General features: G+C 38.1%; 1 protein-coding gene across 5 annotated transcripts; it reads right to left on the bottom strand.

The window, feature by feature from the left end:
• Positions 1–1170: 1170 nt before the first annotated feature.
• LOC133850705 (trafficking kinesin-binding protein milt) lies at positions 1171–20112 on the bottom strand. 5 transcript variants are annotated; one of them, XM_062286865.1, is made up of 6 exons: positions 19852–20112; positions 16898–17167; positions 16612–16821; positions 5302–5580; positions 3629–5240; positions 1171–3567 (listed from the first exon to the last, which is right to left on the bottom strand). In XM_062286865.1, the coding sequence occupies exons 2-6, from the start codon at positions 17067–17069 to the stop codon at positions 2409–2411; spliced, it is 3432 nt and encodes a 1143-aa protein (XP_062142849.1). In that variant the 5' UTR covers positions 17070–17167; positions 19852–20112; the 3' UTR covers positions 1171–2408. The 5 variants fall into 5 exon arrangements, with proteins under 5 accessions (XP_062142849.1, XP_062142847.1, XP_062142852.1 ...); XM_062286863.1 differs by lacking the exons at positions 16612–16821; positions 16898–17167; positions 19852–20112 and adding an exon at positions 10311–11271; XM_062286868.1 differs by lacking the exons at positions 16612–16821; positions 16898–17167; positions 19852–20112 and adding an exon at positions 7649–7667.
• Positions 20113–20465: the final 353 nt, after the last annotated feature.

Genomic DNA, 20465 nt, shown 5'->3' with positions numbered 1-20465 from the left:
TTACAATTTAAGAGGTAGCAACGAACGAGAATCTAGAAGATACTATGTTAAGTCAGATTTTATATTGCAATTCTTTCTTTTACTAAGTAAAGTACGCTTTATGAAATGCAAATGGTCCTATCGTCGTTTACATTTTTGCCAGCACTTCTTTTTCTGTTCTATACCAAGCTGCAAGTTGGATAACTATATAAATTACTTATTAAAGCATATACAATATTAAATAAATAAAATATTAAATAAATAAATAAATAAATTGTATAATAAATTAAATACACAATTTTTACATTAATGACTACATACATTTAAATAATACCCGCAATAGTTGCAATACTACAAAATGAGCAAGCAAAACAACAGCATCAGAAAATTATATATATTACAAAAAAAAATGAAAAAATAACACTTCAAAGAAAATTGAGAAAATGAACATGAAGAAAAAAATGAAACAAACCTTATATAACAAATTTAATAAATTATAGTGAAGATAAAGCAGAAATTACAAAAATATAAAGCTTACAATTAATTTATCCAATATTGAATTGTAATTTTTTTAAAATGTTAGTCATTACAATGAAATAAAAACGATATATGAAAATTAAACGTTTTGTAGAAAATCCAAAATATGATTTTGTTCAATGGTAGGTAAGAATCATTTACACGCTTAACATACATAAACATTCTTTCAAACGCTTTACTTGGTATTTCTCGGAGACCGCGCCATCATGGACACACACATCTAACACTCCACCAGTAACGAGTTATGGAAATAAATTGGATTATTTTTGTTTAAGTTGCTTAAAAAATAAAATGTTGAATAATCCAGACAAGACTGATAAAAGTTTATATTTAACGATGTTTCTCTTTATTTTTGCATACGTAAATAAATATATTGATAATAATTAAAACTAATAACTTTCACATTTTCATTTTTGTTTGTTTTTGGGGGAGGGTGGCACACTCCTTTAATGCCGGTTTCCTCTTTGTGTACATAATTACTTATTTTATTTTGGTATTGTAAACTTAAATTCTCAAAGCGAGTAGAATTTCGTCAATATATGTATATGTTGCTCTTGATTTTAATATATTTTTTAAATTGAGTGATATCTGAGTCAATGAAATTCAAATGATAGACAAAAATTTCTATAAGAAAAGCAAAGACAATTTTTTCAAAATTATTGATTTGCAATAATATTGCATTTGTTATGTCGTGTTATCTGAATTCCTGCAGTTAGCTAACAGTGGTGTACTAACATGTGTGTAAACTGTGCAATGTTAGCCAACAGTGGTGGTAATTAACACATAAATCGATTAGAAAAATATTGAATCTTCAAAAAACAAATTATCATTTCGATTTTTGATCAGATGCTTGCATGGATATATCTTAGGCACTCAATTTAGGAGCTATGCATCAAATAAGTCGTATAGCCAAATGAGTACTGAACAAGACTAGAAACAAATAGTAAACATTTTGGGATACTCTCTTCCTTATATGTGTGCGCGTACAAAGCCCAAAGAAAATACATATGTATGCGAAATATACAGTTTAGAATAATGCAAGCGGGTAAATTATTGAAAATTTTACTTGAAGACGTAGCAAGTGGAAAGCAAAAACGTAAACTATACATGTGTAAAAAAATATATGTTCATCTTTGCATATCCACTAGTTTCTTTTTATCTCTTCTCTTATATACATAATTTTAAATCGCACATTTTTTTTTATTTATACACAAAAGTTTGTTAAAGAAAAATAAAATATATCGTAGGCTATCTTCGTTTCGTATCCTTTATGTAAACATACATGGAAATAAATACAAAATTGGCAAAAACAATATTTGTTGTAAGTATAATTATAATAATAATGTTGTTGAGTAAATAAAAAGCTGCTTTGGAACTAACTGTTGTTTGCACTAACTATTTTTTTTTGTTGGGTCGGTACTGGTTACTATTTGTGTTCTGGTTAGCTTAAAGTTAGTCGCCGTTGTAAAAGCAAAAAACAAGTGAAAGTTTCATTAATATTAACTACTAAATTTAAACATTTTACTACAAATATTTACAAATCACAGCTACAAACACTAAGACAGTGGACGTCGCCAGTGTTGCATAACATCCATCGCGACAAAAAGTCGTCCATCAAATAAGTGGTCACTGCAACGGCGACGGCGGCAGCAGGAGCAGAGACGGTGACAAATAGAACCCATTTTATTATTTCGTGTGGCTTTTGTGTTTTGTTTGTTATTGTTATATAAATATAAGTATAATAAACTAAAACTGTAAAATGAAATCATAATCCGACGCGCTTGTCTCTTTTAAGGAGTCTTCCTAGCATCCATACGTGAGTACATGTATATAAATATATACTAGTGTGTGTATGGGGAGTGAGGAGTTTGTGGGGTGTATACATGTTAAGTTTACAGCCAACCGCCCTTACGACCAAACAACAAGGAACTAACCGAACCCACAAATGACTGAGTAATGCTCTGAGACGCCGCCCTCGAGTCTAGATTATCACTGCTCTTAGCGGCTGTCGTTGATGACGCTGTTGCCGTACTTGGTGTACCACTGCTATCTGAGACCTTGCCAAGATCTGGACGTACACGGCCTCCACTAGCACCACCAATGGTGCCCAAATCGGGACGCTGAGCAGCCATACCATTTTTAAGATTACGACGCGACTTCTGTCGTTGCATTTGCTTGATGCGCGTTTCATTGGCCGTGGCGACGGCAGAGACTCCAGTTCCCATGCCCGACCCGTTTACTGTTGTTGCTGTTGCTGCTGCAGCTGCTCCTCCAGCTGAATGTTTCGACAGTGTTGCCGGAGTTGTCGTTGTTGTTGATGTTGCACGGGGTTTCAATTGTAGCACAATGCCCTGATCGTCGCTATCCTCGCTGTTGTAGGCACTGGTTGTGGCACTGCTGCTACTGGGCATCTGTGCTGCATTTGTGGTAACTGGAGTGGGTGTAGGGGATTTAAGACCTCGGTGCAGAACACCTTTGATTTGTGCGCGATCAAAGTGTATATCGTCCACGATGCTGTTGCTGCTAGTATGCAAACTCTGTAGGCTGTCGCAGCTACTGTTACTCAACTGTGACAGAGGCGAACTGCTCCGATTCGCAATGCCGCTGCCACGTCCATTTCCACGCTGTGCACTGATTATGTTCTCCAGTCCGATGCTCTCCACCTTCTCGATCAAATTCAGCGAACGCAGAGCTCTTCGCTCCAGCTGTGATAGCATCACCTTTTGCTGATGCTGCTGTTTGCTCAAGCTCCGATGTAATTGCGTATCTGAAGAGCTGTTGGACCCAACTAATTTGCGTCTTATCAAATCTGCACCAGACGATAGCAACCCAAATAACGGCTCAGGCGATTGAGCGCGAGGCGGTGATCCTTCTGGACTGTTGCAGGGCGTCACTGTCGGAGAGTAATTTGGACCAGCTGGAGTGTTGAGAGCACTGGGCGTGACCGCCTTAATGCCGCGTTCATTCAGCATGCCAGCCAGACCCAAATTAACTGAAAACGTCGAGCAGGAATTCTTCCGTGACATCCCAGCACGTGGTGTTGCGGGACAACTGCAATTTTAAAAATTTAGTAATGACAAAAAAGAATTCACTAGAAAACATGGGAACCCACCTTGGTTGTCTTGATGTTGACGTGGATGCCATGCGAGAGGATACTTGTGACTGGGAGAGAAATGAAAGATCGTTGACGAAGCCATCGTCCGGATGCATTACCATGCTATTAGTATACGTATAGGTACAGCCGGGCGCTTCAAATTGCTTGCCTAGACCCAGCTCCTCACTGACATCCTCCTCCACATCAGATAGCGTGTACACCTGCATGCCCAGATCATCGAGACCGCGACCACCGCGTATGGTAACGCCAGGTCTTTCCTCCAAGAGGCCGCTGAGTGTCGGAGTCGCCAAACGCGACCAATGATGCAACGTTTGTGATCCCTCCATAGGCTTAACAATCTGCAGTTTCTCTGGAAGACGCCACTGGTGCGTTGTAAGACCCGAAGACCCTGAACCCGTTGACATAATGCTGTCCGGTGTTCGCACCCCCATTGGCAAGTTCATGCCCATGCCCAATCCTGCAGTGGCCGCCTGAGCAGCGGATCCGCCGCATCGCCCTTGATGGGGCTCATCATAGTTATAAGTGCCGGCTGGAGCATAGGAGAGCATAGCGCGTCGAGCCAACACCTCGGCAGGTGTCAGGCGTTTTAGAGCCGCCTCTAGCTCCTTAGCCCCTGGAGCGCCAGGCACACCAGATGGTTGTGCTGGATAGCCATCGTCTGACTGCGAGTTGAGGCTTTCATTAGAAAGCGTCTTAAGCCCCAGCGAATTGCTGCTGCCGCCACTGGCTCCGCGATAATAAGATCCAGCGGGATAGGCCATCGACGCCATGCGCGGTCCCGATGAGCTGCTCATGGACATTGCACCCAGCTGTGTCATCGACACATTTCCACTGTCCATGTAGTTGCCGCACTTAGTGGCGCAGCGCACCGTATCAAATGCACGCTTATATGGTGGCTGGCCATAGATACTGCTCGATCCCAGGCTGGTGGTCATGCCCATTCCCATGCCACCAGGCAGCTGTGACATCATGCGACTAATGCGATCTGCACTGCGCTGGCTGTCGCCCGATATGCCCGAATCCAGACTAATCTCGGAGTACAGCGAAGACTCCATCAGTTCCGACTGCAAAGACTCTACGGCGACGGCGGCAGCCGCTCCATTAGTGCCCAGCCCGCCCAGGAAGGAGCTGCGCGCCTGCGGTTGCGATCGCTTGCGCTGCTGCTTCAACTGATCCTGGGCAGAGTGCAGCAATGCAAGCACTTCCTCATAGCGCTGCTTAAACTCTACCAACTCGAGAGCCAATGCATTTTGATTTTCCTTGGTCACGTGCAGCAGTGACAAGTGCTCATCATTGTCCTGCGTGAGCTGATGCAGCCGCATTTCTGCCTCTGCCAGGCGTGCCGTTAAACTGACAATCTGCTCATGCTGCAAGCGATTCTCCTCGCGCTGCCGCTCCAGCTCCAAACTTATATTATCGTACTGGGAGTTCGCGTCGTTTAATTGTGCACTGATATCCGCCATCAGTCGTCGCTCGTGTTCCTCCACTTCGTCCGTCTGATGCGCCAACTGTGTGGCTTCGCTCTTTAGCGTTTTGTTTTCATCCAACAACGAATTCACTTTCTTTTGCAACAGATCCAGTGTGATCGATTTGGACATTGTGGGTGTGTCTATATGTAGTGAATTAGGATCTTTATTCATTTGTAATGTGAGTTAACAATCTAGACTTACCCGCATCTGTGCCATCGTCAGCATCGTTGGTTAGCACCGATATCAGTTCGTTCTTTTTGTGTAGCTCATGTAGGAGCTGAGCGCGATCGTCGTTGGCAGATTTCAGATCCAATTCCAGATCGCTAACCCGCGCCTCAAGTCCATTGTTTTGAGTTAGCAATTCCTTGCCAATTTGCACAGTCAGCTCCAAGTCCTTTTCCTTCTCTTCGAGCAGACGCGTCACAGCTTCAATGTCATCGTAAGCGCGAGTCATTTGGCTGACGCGATTACCACATAGAACTGCAATGCAAATAAACACATCTTCAATAACTACCCAATACTACTATCAAACAAAGTAATCGATAACTAAGTGCGTGTAGTGTGCGACATTCTCACAACTTATCGATTTCACGTAATGTGTGATCCATAGGTTTATATTATCGACATCAATTTATTAAGATGGTCGATCAATAGATCATTGGAATATATCACTACAAAATACCTTCCATAAGCAATTGTTCATTTTGCTGGTCCCGCTCACCCAACCCGAAGACCAACAGGCCGCATTCATTGGATGGAGTTGCTACTGCTGTTGTTGTTGTACTACCACCAGCTGAGAGCTCGAGTTCATCCTCGTACTCAAGTTCATTGTCTATGATGCAAAAATCGTCGGGCCAATTGCTCAACGCTTTCGTTTGGCATGCAGCATAATCGCATTGCTCTAAGCAATTGACTGTCGACTTAACAACATCTACAGCATCCTCTCGAGGGGAGCCGCTTATGCTCTCAGTGGACAAAAATCGATATATGGTACTGCCGGCAGTTGGCGCCACTTGCCGCTCATCTGCCTCTGTCTCCCTCTCTGGTGGTATGTCTCCACTTGCATTATTTACGTGCGTCATGGCGAAAATACTTTGTTTTGTTATTTTTGTTTTTGGTTCGATGCTATTAAAATAAATCCCTTGTCACTCTGCATTACTTGCATTCCCTGTGTGTCGTCTTTTTTTAAATATTTAGATTTCTTTAATTTTATTCTATTTTTTTTGTATTTTGCGCAGTATTATATAATGTTTTAAGAGATTTCATTGTAAAATGTTCGTCCAAGGCACTGGGATTTGTTTTTCATTGTGTGATGGTCGTTGTGGTGGTGTTAGTGATGGTAATGGTGGTTCGCTGTTTCCCTTTGGTGGTCTATCGTTTATCGTTTGTTTTTGTTAGTCGCCATGTCATATTCACATTAGTCACATGAATTTTACAATTAATGTGTTTGGAATGATTTGCAAAAACACAGACAGCAACAAATTGTTAAATTAAACGCTAAATTAATGCGAATTGCGTGAAGTCACCAGAGAAACTGAAAACCGAATCTGTCGCGACAATTATTCTCTCTTATAATATTCTACTGAAGCTCTCTTCTCAATTGCCACCACCTCTTCGAGTGCTGAGCTTGCGCAATATTGATTCGTCCAACAAACCGATTCGTTTTGTTTGTTTGAAACTTATTTTTAACTGAGAGGCTTCGCTCTGACCAGGAAAGAAACAGAAAACAGCTCGTATGAACTTCTAAACGAGTATTCCGAGTTTATAAATTTAGCTGTGAGCGCAGATCAAAAATTCTCAAATTTAAAGCCACTTTAAAACAAACACAAACACATTGACACTGACACTGGCAGAATCGTCGGCCGACGCTGCAGAGGACAGAGGACTGAGCTAAGCAAGCGACAGCGCATCAGGCACCGAAATGACTGCGAACTGCAGGCAGCAGAAGTAAAAGGCGTTTTCCCAAAAGAGAGATTCAGTGAAAGGAAACTTTTCGGTGAGAAGTATTTCTGCAACTGCAATAACAACAACAGCTGTAGATTCTATAGGAAAACAAGCAATAAAGATCGCAAATGAGGAACTCACGTGTCGAAAATATTCGCAGACTTGTTTTTTTTGTTAATTTTTTTTTTGGTCGAGTTTTTGTCGTTCCGAACTTCACGGGCGTTTCACTTCACTGGCCAGCACAACGACAACAAACACATTTGGTATTAGCAATACCCCACAAGGCTGAAGACAGTCCAAAGGTTGCCAGACGTTAACAAACGCAACAAATATTGCTGCAAATTGAATTCTAAGGCTTAAAGGCAGCAGGGCAAACGGCGCTCCAAACTCGTGACGGAGCACGCAGTCGGAAAGATTGACTCACACACATACACGAACACAAGTACGATTGTACGCGGAGACACGCATACACTCTCAGCTCACCGTACACAAACGCAAAGTGTCGTTTTGTCGTTCAATTTTTTGCTAGCTACGTTTTGTTTTGTACGCTCTTTTTTAATTTGGGTTTTCACTACAAAAATATATAAATGTGAATCTCAATTACATTTTGACAATTTTCTCTAGTTTTTTCACATTTACAATTGGCACGAATTGTGTAATTTTGCGGATTAACACAGATACACGAGAAGCCAACGCTCACAGTGAATATTTTGTTGTTTTGTTGTTGTATTGGAATCCACCACCAAAAATGGCATCCACAACAACATAATTGAGAGTACACAATGGCTCTGTTATGCCGCTGTTATAAGTAGACTGTAATGTTAAAAGCAACCATGAGAGAGCGAAAGAGAGTGTGTATATTTACAGAATTGCCAGCATTAAATTTAAGCGCGCTATTTTGAAGAAGTATACGAGTGCGCAAATCGCAAACAAGTAAGCAAATAATGACGATATGAGAATGTAAATGTAATGTTATGTACATATGCATATCAAATGAAATTATTGGTTTTAGTAGTTAAAGATCTTAGTTTTAACCATAGCTATCACAAATAGATAAATATTCGTGAGTTTACAAATTCACTAGCTAATCCTTATCTCATATCCCATTCTTGGAAAAGGCGAGAATTTTCAGTTTGTCCTGTTTTAACAAAATTCTTCTAAGACCCTATCATAAATGCAAACAGAAAATTACAGGTAGAAATTCGGAACTCATTTCAGCACTCGAACTTAGTTTATTTAGACTGGGGAAATTTATGATCAAATAAATAACATTTAAACAGTTCGAGTATATTAAAATAGGTTATACAACAAGCACGTGTCAATGATCCATTAAATCATGAAAATTCAATTAGTACGTTGTTGTGATTTGTATATCTAAGCTGAACTTGGTCTATGTTTACGTATTTATTGTCCGTTCTGTTTGGTTAGACTAAAAGTGTAAATGCAATTATCATTAAGTCTGAAATCAGTCTATTCCTGGTGTTTGTGTTTTCCCAGGAACATTAACAAACTCAATTTGAATACCCTGTACTCGTAGAAGGGTAAATTTATATAACAGGCAGAAAGATGCAATCTTTGAGCCTATAAAATATATATATTCTTGATCAACGCATCAGCAGATACAAAAAGACGATCTGAATACTGTGCGTATAAAAACATTTGGATCTCAGAGACTTCAAAAGAAAGAATTATAATTATTTTTGTGCGCAGATCAAGGTTCTTTTAGATTTTTGCTACGCTCACTTCCACGCTCGAAAAGATTTATCCTCATATGTAGGTTCATACAATAACTATCTATAAATTTGCTTGTGATCAGATACCAATTTTAAGTTATATAAGAAATAATTTTATATTTCAAAATACTAGTACCGCTGTCAAGACTTAATTGCTTTTTGATTGGCATAATATATCGACATATTTTGGTACATTTTAGGAATACTACCTATACTTATTGCTTTATGTTTCATAGAAATGGGTACCGAGTATCTCACAGTCGAGCACATTCAACTGTAGATTTCTTACTTGCTTTTAATAGTCGAATTGAAAATGTCGTCGACTTGCAACAAACAGAATCAAAGGTATAGTATTTTCTCAATTATGTCCGTAAAAGCACATTAATGTATTTTTGTATACTGCTAATAGATGATTGTGTTGAAGGGCTTCGCAATTTTTATTGCTGTTGGTTAATGCAAAACGCTTGCTCACCTTTTCACCAAGCATTAGCCAAGATTACTAGTGAGCGATAGTAGCAAAAACTAAATAAAAAAAAACAAATGAAAATATTAAGTGTTAAACAAAAAATTGCGATTGCAGGTGCTTCGTAGGACTGATTGTGTGCTTAGCAATGTGACTGCATGAATCTTCGGTTTATCGTCATGCAAAGCAATGACGGAAAAAAAGTGTAAACAGAAAATGTTCAAGAATTATATTTTCACCGTAACAAATGCGTAAATTTCCTTAATATTCAAAAATAAGAATTAGAATCTCGGTCATATATCAAATATGTTGCGTAGTTTATCATTGATTTAGTCTACGCCAATGATTAATTCAAGCAGCGTCGAGACTTAGCGGCCCGAGCTCTAATAAGTGCCTTATGAAAAACAAAAACAAAGTCCGAACATTTAACAAATATAAAACTAGACAGAAATGTGCTGTCGTGCTTCTACACACGTCTACCACAACAGAGAGAAACAAACAAACAAACAAGCGAAATACAGAAAATGATTTGAGAAAACATTAAACGACGGGAAAGTTCAACAACAATCGATAAGATACGTTAAAAGCCTACATCGAGGGATTTTTTTGCAGCGCATTTACTGCACTCTTTGCTGATAATGATAATTTGGCAAAAGACTTTCAATCGAACCACCATCGGCCTGATAATATAAGTGTGGCCTCTGGATTGATGGTTGACCCTCAACTCAAATGCAACAGAATGAAAGAAACTCAGTCAATTATTATTATTTAATTAAAAGAACTCGAAGTATATGTTTTAAAGGGTTCCTAACAGCGGAATTAAATCGGATCTCAAATATTACAACATTTCTAGAGGAAATAAGAAGCTACTTATTTATTTCATTATACTATATACAAGTGACACCGACAGTCTAAATAGTTGAATCAAAGATTTTTCAATATCAGAAACCAGGTGCAGTTACAATTAAAAGATTTGGTCACACTTAAATTCTTCTCGCTTTTAATCGAACATATGCAACTGTGGCTTTCTTGCTTTTCTTAGGAATGTTTTTGTTAAGGTTGCTGCTTACCTTTGTTGGTCAAGAGACTGCGCACAACTTTAAGGCAATTCTTGCCATCGACATTTTTGGATGCATAATACATGAGCTCCCAGGAGCTAGCCGTTTCCAGCAGTCCTGGGGGCAGCTCGAAGTTGGGTCCCTCAGGAGGCAGAGCACCCGTAATGGGGCTTGGTGCTGGAGTGCAGGGCGTGCTGTTGTTGGGATTGGCATTATAAGCTGGTTGTCCTTTGGCAGCGAAATCATGCAACAGTGCCAGGAGTGGTGCAGATGCACTGACTGATTGTGACTCTTTGGGCGTTGACTTCATTTGCTGGACTATGACGCGCATGCGCTCAACGGCCTCCAGTTCGAGTTCAAGACGAGTGGGAGCCGGCTCGGTACCATTGACAATGGCCGACAGCGAGGCGGCGGCACAGGAGCTATTCAAGCTAGTTAAGCTGCTCAGACTGCTGCTCTCCAGGCTGCTTTCGGCTTGCAGTCTGTCTAGCTGCTGCAACTTGTCCGCAGTGCGCAGGCAATTGCTCTCGAGATGCCTACCGAGCAGCTTGTATGTGTTCTCAAAGTGTTTGCTGGCATTTGACGGTTGTTCACTGATCGTCGTATTCGACTCTTTTGTGCAGCTGGATGTCAGAGAGTTCAGTGAGCTGCTGGTGATGCTGTTACTCAAGCTGGTGCTGTTCAAATGCTGGTTTGTCGTCCCGAGGCCAGCAACAAAGTTGAGACTGTAATCGTCGGACTCTTCCGCCTCCGACTCCAACTCTGAGTCCATAACCAGCTCATTGATAATAGGTAAAGTTGGTTTAGTTGTGGATTTGGCATGCTGTGGCTCTTGATGTTTCTTTTGCAAGATGTCGCTGAATAGTGACATTTTTATTTCAATTTATTGTTGGTAATCTTGATATTATTGTGGTTGTTGGGACATTGTTTTTTTTTTATTTATCTACACTTTGGTATTCGAATACAGAGAATTTGTTGCAGTGTAGCTAGAATTAATGTCAAGTGCTTTCAAAACTGTTCACAGCCGGGAAATTAGTTGGTAAGGTCAATTGACGAGCTTCCTTTTTTTGCGCATAGCAAGGCTGACTGCTGCATTTAAGATGAACTTACAGCTTTTTGTGATTCACTGATCCACTAAATGCAGACACATTATCAATATTCGCCTTTATCGTTGCTTCTGGTCTATTTTTGTTAATCTCTCAACACTTATGATTGCACAACAAATGCAAGCCGAAAACAATGGCTAATTGTATATATACAATAACTATACTATACCTAACGTCTGCCATACTGGCATACCACCTCTGTCTGCGGCATTTACATACAATGTGCGAGTGGGAAATATTTCAACATTTTTAACTTCACAAAAAAAGAGTGGACGGAATAACTGAGACTAAAGCTCTTGGTCGAAAATGTTTTAGAGGCGACCGCGACTGCTACAGCAGCTATTAGGAAAATGTCGAATATCAAAACAAGTTTACAAAATTAACCACTTTTCAAAAGGTGATTACCCCTTGCATCTTCCATCCGCCAACATGTTGACGATCACGTATGTAGCTCGTATCCCAGACCTTTCTTTTGTGTGTAGGTTGAAAGAACATCGAGGAATTCTGTCTTGCATCCCAGCATGCTGAGTTATGCAATGTGGGTTGGGCCCATAACGTATCTCAAGAAACGAGGAAATCATGCAACATTAACTCAAAAACTATGTTGAGCTCTATAACGATCAGATCAGATTTATTACGCCAACCTAGTGAATGAAAATTGAGTGAACTAGATACGAAGAAAAAAACGCTGTTAGAGCTTGTGCCAAATAAACAAGAGTTAACATATATGACCAGCAATACATACAAAATCAAAGCTAACAGCAACCCATAAAAATTTGGGATATTCTCTCATATCTGGTTTACATATTTATGATAAAAATACAATTTTCCTTAGTTCTACAAACTGACTGACACATGTTTGGCACCCTTGATAATCCTGCCGTAGTCAACAAAATTTGTGTTGATTAATTCGAAGACGAAGGTTAACCAAGTATTACAATTACTGGTGAGACTACCCGACTATGAGACTTCTATCTTACATTAATTGGAATGAGAATATAAAAAAATCAATGGAAATAAATAAGTATAATCGTCTTATCTAGTATGTTCTGCAAAAAGATAGACGGAACTATGCTGATCAATCCTTGCTTGTACATTTTATATTGGGTCGCCCTTAATATCTTTAATTGGTACCGACACTTTTCGTTCGTTTTTTATTATTGTATGCGACATGTCTTATTTGTGTAGATCAAATTAATATTTTCTTTTATATTTGTTTTCTATAGACTTTATAAAGGGTATAGAAAAATCCAGCAATTAATATTGCAAGAGAATGCATGAACAATTTATATAAACCTTATTGCAGTTCATTGACATTCATAAAGCGTAGAGCTCTCAAATTAAGTTGAAATACTAATATTTATGAGTCAGACTCAAAAGGCAAGTCTTGAATAAAAGGGAGAACTCGAGACAGAGAGAGAAAGAGAGATAAAAGACAAGTAAAATACGTTATCGGATGGCTTTTGAAGCATATGACAAAAATATGCGAATACTTAAGAACCGCAAAAGTTGATTGGTTAATTGTCTGAATGATAATTGCAATTATGTAAACAAAACTGAATAAATACCCAAATATAGAGACCTTTATAAATGAATTCAAACACTTGAGTGAGAAATACACAGCCAAAAATGAATGAAACATAAAGCCAATCAATGGAGCACACGCGAAAATGAAATGAAAACGGTAAAAAGTCTCTGCTAAAGACAAACTTTTTTTTTGCGTTTTCTTGTAGTTTTATGTATTTTTTAGTTCACATAAACTTTCACAAAAAGTTGTTGGTAATTAATTACATTGGCAAAAGTTGGGCAGCGATTTAATGCTGCTTCTGCTTATGGTCAAAATGTAAAGCTTGAAAAAGAGTGAATGATCGTTAAACGTCAATCAATACTGGTAATATGTAAGTGAGCGCCGTTCCGGGTATAACAGATCCCACTATTTGCACTAAATGCAAATGCACCGATTCAATTGAATTGAGATTAATTAAGAAACACTACCCTCAATTTTTATGCGCTAATTCCTACCATTGCTGGCTGGCAATATGAACGTCCTACTCTATTATAGACCAGTGGCCAATGGTAGAGAGTAATGCAAAAGACACCAAAACAACAACAGCCGTTGGCACACAGGTCATTTTCGAGGTGTAGTGTTGTAAAATGACGTAATTCATGTATGTCACCGCGGCATTTGTGTTTGTTAAAGAAGTGTACGGAACCCAATCAACATTGGACACTCATACACACTAAAGCTCTCACACACATGACATACATTTTTGCCATTTTGTGCTTGTGCATTATATTTCTCCGGTGACAGCTTAACACCAATAAATAAGCAACTAGTATTTAGGTCTGGAGGAAATGATCGGCAATTTAATGAGCGAATAGCTTGCAACAACAGAAACAGTTACTACAACAACAATTTTTTATTGCGGTTCATCATTTTCTGTGGCCGGCAGCTGATGATTAGCCAACGGAACGCGCTTTTTGTCTAGAGATAAACTTGCACGCACTCAAACATAGACACACACACACACACACACTCAGATAAGTGTCAAGAGCCAAGCGTCTGATTGATGCGCAACACGGAAGAGGCAACGTTGCAATTGCTGATAATGATTTATCAACAAATTGAAGAGAGTGGAGATATGCGACCAGAATAGCCGCTAAAAGAACTGTAACTGGATAAGCGGCGTTACTACTGCGTAGCGGTAAAAAAATACACACAACCATGTACATATGCATATGTAGAAGCTACCATACTGGATACTCCAGAATCATATACAAAATTACTAGTGAATAATACACTTATGTACATATGTTTACTAGTTCCACCACTTCACCGCGGCAATGTATGTATAAGACGGCGACATTTGTCACCGTGTATAATTGAGATCCTAAGTTGAGGTCCACAAACTAACAAAGTCGTTACTTCGCGACTAGTACAATGCACACTATCATCACCGGTTGAGGGAATCAAACAAACTCTATGTGTGTAAGAATGTCAAATGGGAAACACAATTTGAATAAATGTTTTGCCGTGTGAGAGTAAGCGAATGCTTATCAGCAAGACAAACTCGACGAATAAGAAATGGAATAACGGCAACATTTGTGCACACACATATAACAAACACATGGTAAACCGATTATGTAAAGCGCAGCGAGGAAATCGAGATGTTCTGAATGGAAGAAAGAGAGGTCGACAGTGCAAGGGCGTCATCCATAATAAGCTGAAGCCAGAACAAATTAAGCTGACAAACGATTTGCCGTCCCTTTGGCCCTCAGCCTGTTACAACTCTTACACTTGAGAGAGAAGAAATAATGTCGACCCCATTCATTAAATGTTTACAAACTGCCAACAAATTCTCTTATTCATAATTCACATATAACACACACACATTTTTTGTTGCTGTGTGCGTGCCATGTATGTATGTGTTGTTGTCCTAAAAATAAATTTAGTTGTATGACGCCGACAGGCAGCAAAGCAAGCAGGCGCAAGCTTGCTTGCCACTTGGAGAAATTCCAAATGTATCGTTTCGTTTAGATTTTGTAGTATTTGTTTTTTGCACAGTTGTATGTGTGTATTAATCATTATTTTCGATTGCTTGAGCTTAAAGAGCCAACGTTTCGCTTATGGTTTTCCAAGATATTTCTTATTATTTATTTTTGCTTGTTAGCACACGCACATAACATTTCACTTCCACACATTGTAGATTGCCGATCATACGTTGAATAAAGCGGGACAAATATAAATATTTATATTTTTTGGTTCAATGTCGACGTGTGTATATTTATAAATTAAATATTAATACAAAACGATGCCCGGACTCTTACGTCTTGCTTTTTATTTTTTTTTGGCACTACTAATTTCTAGCGGCGCGCCGCCGTCAGTTGACACAACACACTTTTGAAATGCGCACAGACCGACGACGCACGCGGAATGGTAATAGAGCGATTCCCCAAACGCCGGCGACGGCTCCACATGAAAGCACTAAAGCAGCTGGGAGATGTGTGAATGGTTAAAGTGGGGTTTGTGTGAATTTCATTGCCGGATAGTTGACAGTGTGACCAGCAACACGAAACACAGAGTTGCCAATCGAAGAAAAAGTATGAATTGTTTAACCAAATCAGAAAACATTTGTGTGAATGTCTTTAACAGCAGCTGTTATTGTGGGTACTTTACCAACACTGCAAATAAGCAACAAGTGGCAACAACGAGCTCTCTGGCGGGCTTTTTAAATAAGATTTCTCTAGTTTCAAAATTTAAGTTAATATACAAAACATTTATAAAATTAGTCTGCTATAGCAATTATATTAAAGTAATTTCCAACATATATTACCAACTAAATACAAAAATTATTTCTTTTCAATATTAATGACATGAGATATTTGGACGTCAAATATAATGCATATACAATTTATTTTTATCTGTTTGACGTTGTCGCGCAGATAAAAGAAATTTGCGTGTTGGTTTGCGCTAGAAACAATAAACAGGTTTTTTTGAAAAATATTTAAAAATTAATACATTGACCATAAACAATATTACACACATAGATCATGTATGTGCGTATGATGTGTTTGCATAAGCCTAAGAGTATTTAAATATACAATTCGATGTCAAAAAACTTTTCAATTTGTAGCTGCTGTCATTGTGGATAAGCAAATTACTCATTGCAAAAAATAGCATTTGCCAATTGTATATACATACATATGTATAAAAAGTACACATGAATAATACATAAACCTCGCTCAAGTGTTTTAGTTTGAAAAGCATATTATAGATATTTCTATGCATGTTTTATATAATATGATGATTTGAATATGAATCTAACCAATTTAAGGATCTCAAAACAATAACAACAACCTTCTGTATAAATATACATATCCATGGGTGGAATATATGTTTTCTTTTAGAATCATTACCTTAACTCATTAAAATTAATTTAGAGTATGACTCAAAACAAACTGCAGAGAATAACAATAGAATGCTTTCCAATAAATTGTTCGATCCTATAAAGTTCTTTGAGCCAAGATGCTTTAAAATTATACTTTCTACAACTTTGAATGAGTACATAGTTTAATGTTATCAGTAGCTGACTGTGCAGCTAAAGCAATAATTGCAATAACAAATTAATAAATGTCTCTGTGTTGTTGTGTACCGTTGATGACAAAGTATAACATATCAAAGATAAAGTATTGTAAAGCAGACTTACGAAAATAATTGAGGCACTCTCTAGTCTGTTCCTTGGTCAATCCGAGACCCTCTACTGGAATGGGTAGAGCTGGGGCTGGTACAAACCAATCCTCATTCGCATAACCCGAGAACCCGGTGAGAAAATCATTTCGTACTTTGTATTTGGGTATTTTCTCCTCCAGCAATGAAAATATTTCCACTTCAGGCAAATTTTCGCTGCTGCACAAATCTATATATATTAATATAAGCATTAGCAAATGGTTGGTAAATGGTAAATACCACAAAGCAAATGGATTGCAACTCACCAGTTAGGCAACTAGCATCAACAGTCTGCGGTTTGGTTGGCAACGTTGCTGGTGACGCTTGTTGCATGAGTCGCTTCGTTTGGAGCTTGGGCAGATGTTTGCTGAGAGTCGCCTGCGCTGAGGGACTGAGCGGCATCGGGCCGCCATTGGCCCCTAATGTTGTGGATAGCATAAATGTTGAAACTTCTTAAAATATTTTTCAATTTTTTTTTGTTTGTATCCAATTATTTCCAATGAATCCAACTGGTCAAAGTTTAGCTAGTTTTGTAGCTGCAAATTAGATTGTTAAACCGTTTTGTTAATTGACTGACACTCACATGAAAACAATAAGCGTTGAGTTTCTACTATCTCCGTTCTACACAAAATTCGCTAGCTTTACGAACTATTTCAATATGGAAACTCTGGTTATCTCACACACACACATACGCCCAGACTGGTTACGGACTGAATTGATAATACATCGACGTCAAAATGATGATTATTAATACTATAAATATTAACAAACGTCAAAGGATTTAATTTATCACTAACTTATTTCGCACACAGACGAGGGCAACTCCCTTACTCTATAATATTGCCATATCAGTACAACTGCAGGAAAAATTTGACAACAACGGATAACAGGAAATCTGGCTTTACTATTTCATTTTGGACTGACTTTTAGATTAACATTGCTACATATATTGAATACCTATACATATGTATTTTCGTAAATATTGTCCAGTGGCTACTTGGCATTAATTAATTTTTTTTTTTAATTTGAGTTTTTATAAAATATTAATATTAACATGTTGATTAATGATAGCCAAACTTTAATTTTTTTTGTAAGTTTCCAAATATTTTTCGACTATTTAATTAGTTTTTTTAACCAACAATCAACACTGTTTACACACACACACATTTATTTTACTTATTTTTAATTGCAGTCGATATCTTCACGATAAAAACTATCACTTAACTAAGTACAAAATGATTAATCGCTGTTAAATTGATATTGAACGTATAGAAAACTTATTGACATCAAACTCAGCTTGCTTGCTGTTTTTTGGTTAATGTATAAATCGAGACATTACCATTTATTTAGCGGGTTGTGTACTAAACGCCGCGCAAGCGTTAAATAATTTTCATGCTAGGTAAAACGCAGACTGGCATCCAAAGAAGCCGTCGTTAGACAGCAACTTCCCATTCGAAAAACTCTATTGAGTTATAATGTCTTTGGTACTGTTTTTGTTGTTATTATTAGAGTACTGCATGGAATAATTTAAGAGCAAGTCAAAGAGATGCCAAACTCAGTCACACAGACTACGTGCCAATAGCGACGTACTCGCGGTGAACGGAACGTTCGCTTATAAAAGCAAGGCACTCCGTGTGATCACTTGATAATAACGCTTAGGTGGGGCGAAGTGGAAAAAAACAGCGGAAGGCAGCGTATAAGTAAAACGAAACAGTAAATGCCGAAAAGCGAAAAATTGGAGTCAAAGACCAAATAGCGAAAAGAGACTTTTTTAGTTAAATGCTTTCCAAGCCATCTCGATCAAACTCTACTGACGCACAAAGACCGTTTCGCGAAATGGAAGCATGTGATGGCAAAAAAAATTCCTCCCCACAGCACATAGCAAAGAGCGGAGGTATTCCCCGACCGTCGTTGTTGAATTGTTCACAAAGGTTTGCGCGATAATTGACCCACGATAACAGTGACGCGATTCGACGATAAGTTTAAGCTATCGACAACTTTGTGGCCGCTGTTGCTGATGCAGCTAGAAAGGCAGCTGCATTGCGTAACAGGAGAGCCAATAAAACAAATGGAAGCATAATACGAGTACACATATACATATGTATCGTATATACATATAAATGTGTAGCAACGAAAGCGCCATCGTGAATCTAAATAAAAACCGGCGATTTCAGAAACTAAAGAGCATCAATGACAATTGCTAATTTGTTTCATTCTAAGCGCGGAAGTAACTACATACATATGTAAATGTGTGTGCGAGCTCTTTTCTTAATGAATTTTATTTTATTACTTTTATATTGCACCATATCAACTTGTCAGAGTTAAGCACGAAAAGGCGCACTGCGAATGCCAACGAATAATGATACTAAGTGTGTGGATGGCATAATGCTCTAAAATAAATTTGGAAGGAAAAGAAACGCGCGCGGTAATCGGAAAACAGAAAAAACACCAACAATAGCTATGGTTGCCAAAAAAAAAAAAGAAGAGGCAGCTACACATTTCTTAAAGTTCTGTTGGCGTCAGACTTGTCTTAAATTGTTTTGGTATTTGTTGTTGTTGTTGTATTCGTTCTGAAGATTTTCAGTGTTCTCAATTTTTGGCATACGCACTCAAAACATAGACCGACATTTGCAGGCGCACGATAATAACATTTATAGTATCGTTCACTTATATAACGGATACGAAGTCTATGCCATCGCCAGAGTGGGGCAGGGTCATTAAACGGCGACCACTGTGACACCGTTGTAATTTTATTGTGAGCAATTTAAAGTGTTCCGCATGCATTGCCAAATAGCGACTATGAATCAGCTGCTTGGGGTCTGGGAATACTCGCAGTAAGCGATAGTCTGGGGAAGGGAAGCAATGTGATTATGCTGCGTTGGAGAGGTCAAAAATGAACTGCGTAGGCGCACAACATACTATAAACATTTCATTGTATATATGTACATATATATATATATGTGCATATGCGTGCTTGCGTTTGTATTGGTACTAAGAGCGCGCCCGCTGCCCGTGCGTCCGATTATAAAACACTGTCATCACTTTGAACTCAACACTCGCGTACTCATTCATTCAAATTGTGATTCTTACTCATATTTCATAATTCTTTTTTCGCTAGTTTTGTTTTGCCATATATTTAACCTTAAACACGATGTCCACACGAAGCACACGGATTATTGAATTTTCATTTTCTGCAGTTGGTGTGGTTGCTGTTACCTACATTTTTAACAATTGTACATGTGTTTGCCATTTTTTTCTCGTTGTGTTGTGGCTGCTTTCACACTTAAAATTGGATTTGGATCCACATGAAAATTTTATTTAATTCAATTATTCAATTATTCAATTAATTTAAATTAATTTTGTATTATTCGACTAATAAATGTACACAAAACGCTTGTGTGTGAGTAGTCCCATCAAATTAAAAAAATAAATTTAATAGTTTTGCTAAAACAAACGTCGATTTCACAGCTGCAAGCCAATCAGCGTGGCCGTAAAATGAATGCACAAATATACCGTTTCATTTCGAAAAAGGTCAAAATATACCAGTTTATCGAGAAAGTTATAGCCCATAAATACTATGGTTATATTGCTACTGAGCCGGTTTTTAAATTATTTTTAGTTAACTACTAATTTATGACTTTTTATGTTAATACAATCCTAAATTTTTTGCATGATAAAAAAATATATATCGAAGTGCAAAATGGTTTTCATAAAATTATCGATACAATTAGAATATGAAATATGCGACGTACACTATTTTTTTTATAAATTTTAAATTCAAAGTTTAAAATTCGATTATTAAAATAATTGTAACTATACCGATTTCCTCACAAA

The sequence above is a fragment of the Drosophila sulfurigaster genome, chromosome 2L (assembly GCF_023558435.1).
Source record: "Drosophila sulfurigaster albostrigata strain 15112-1811.04 chromosome 2L, ASM2355843v2, whole genome shotgun sequence".
Classification (NCBI taxonomy): domain Eukaryota; kingdom Metazoa; phylum Arthropoda; class Insecta; order Diptera; family Drosophilidae; genus Drosophila; species Drosophila sulfurigaster.
The sequence above is the reverse complement of the archived record's forward strand: the minus strand, read 5'-3'. Positions and strand labels throughout refer to the sequence as shown.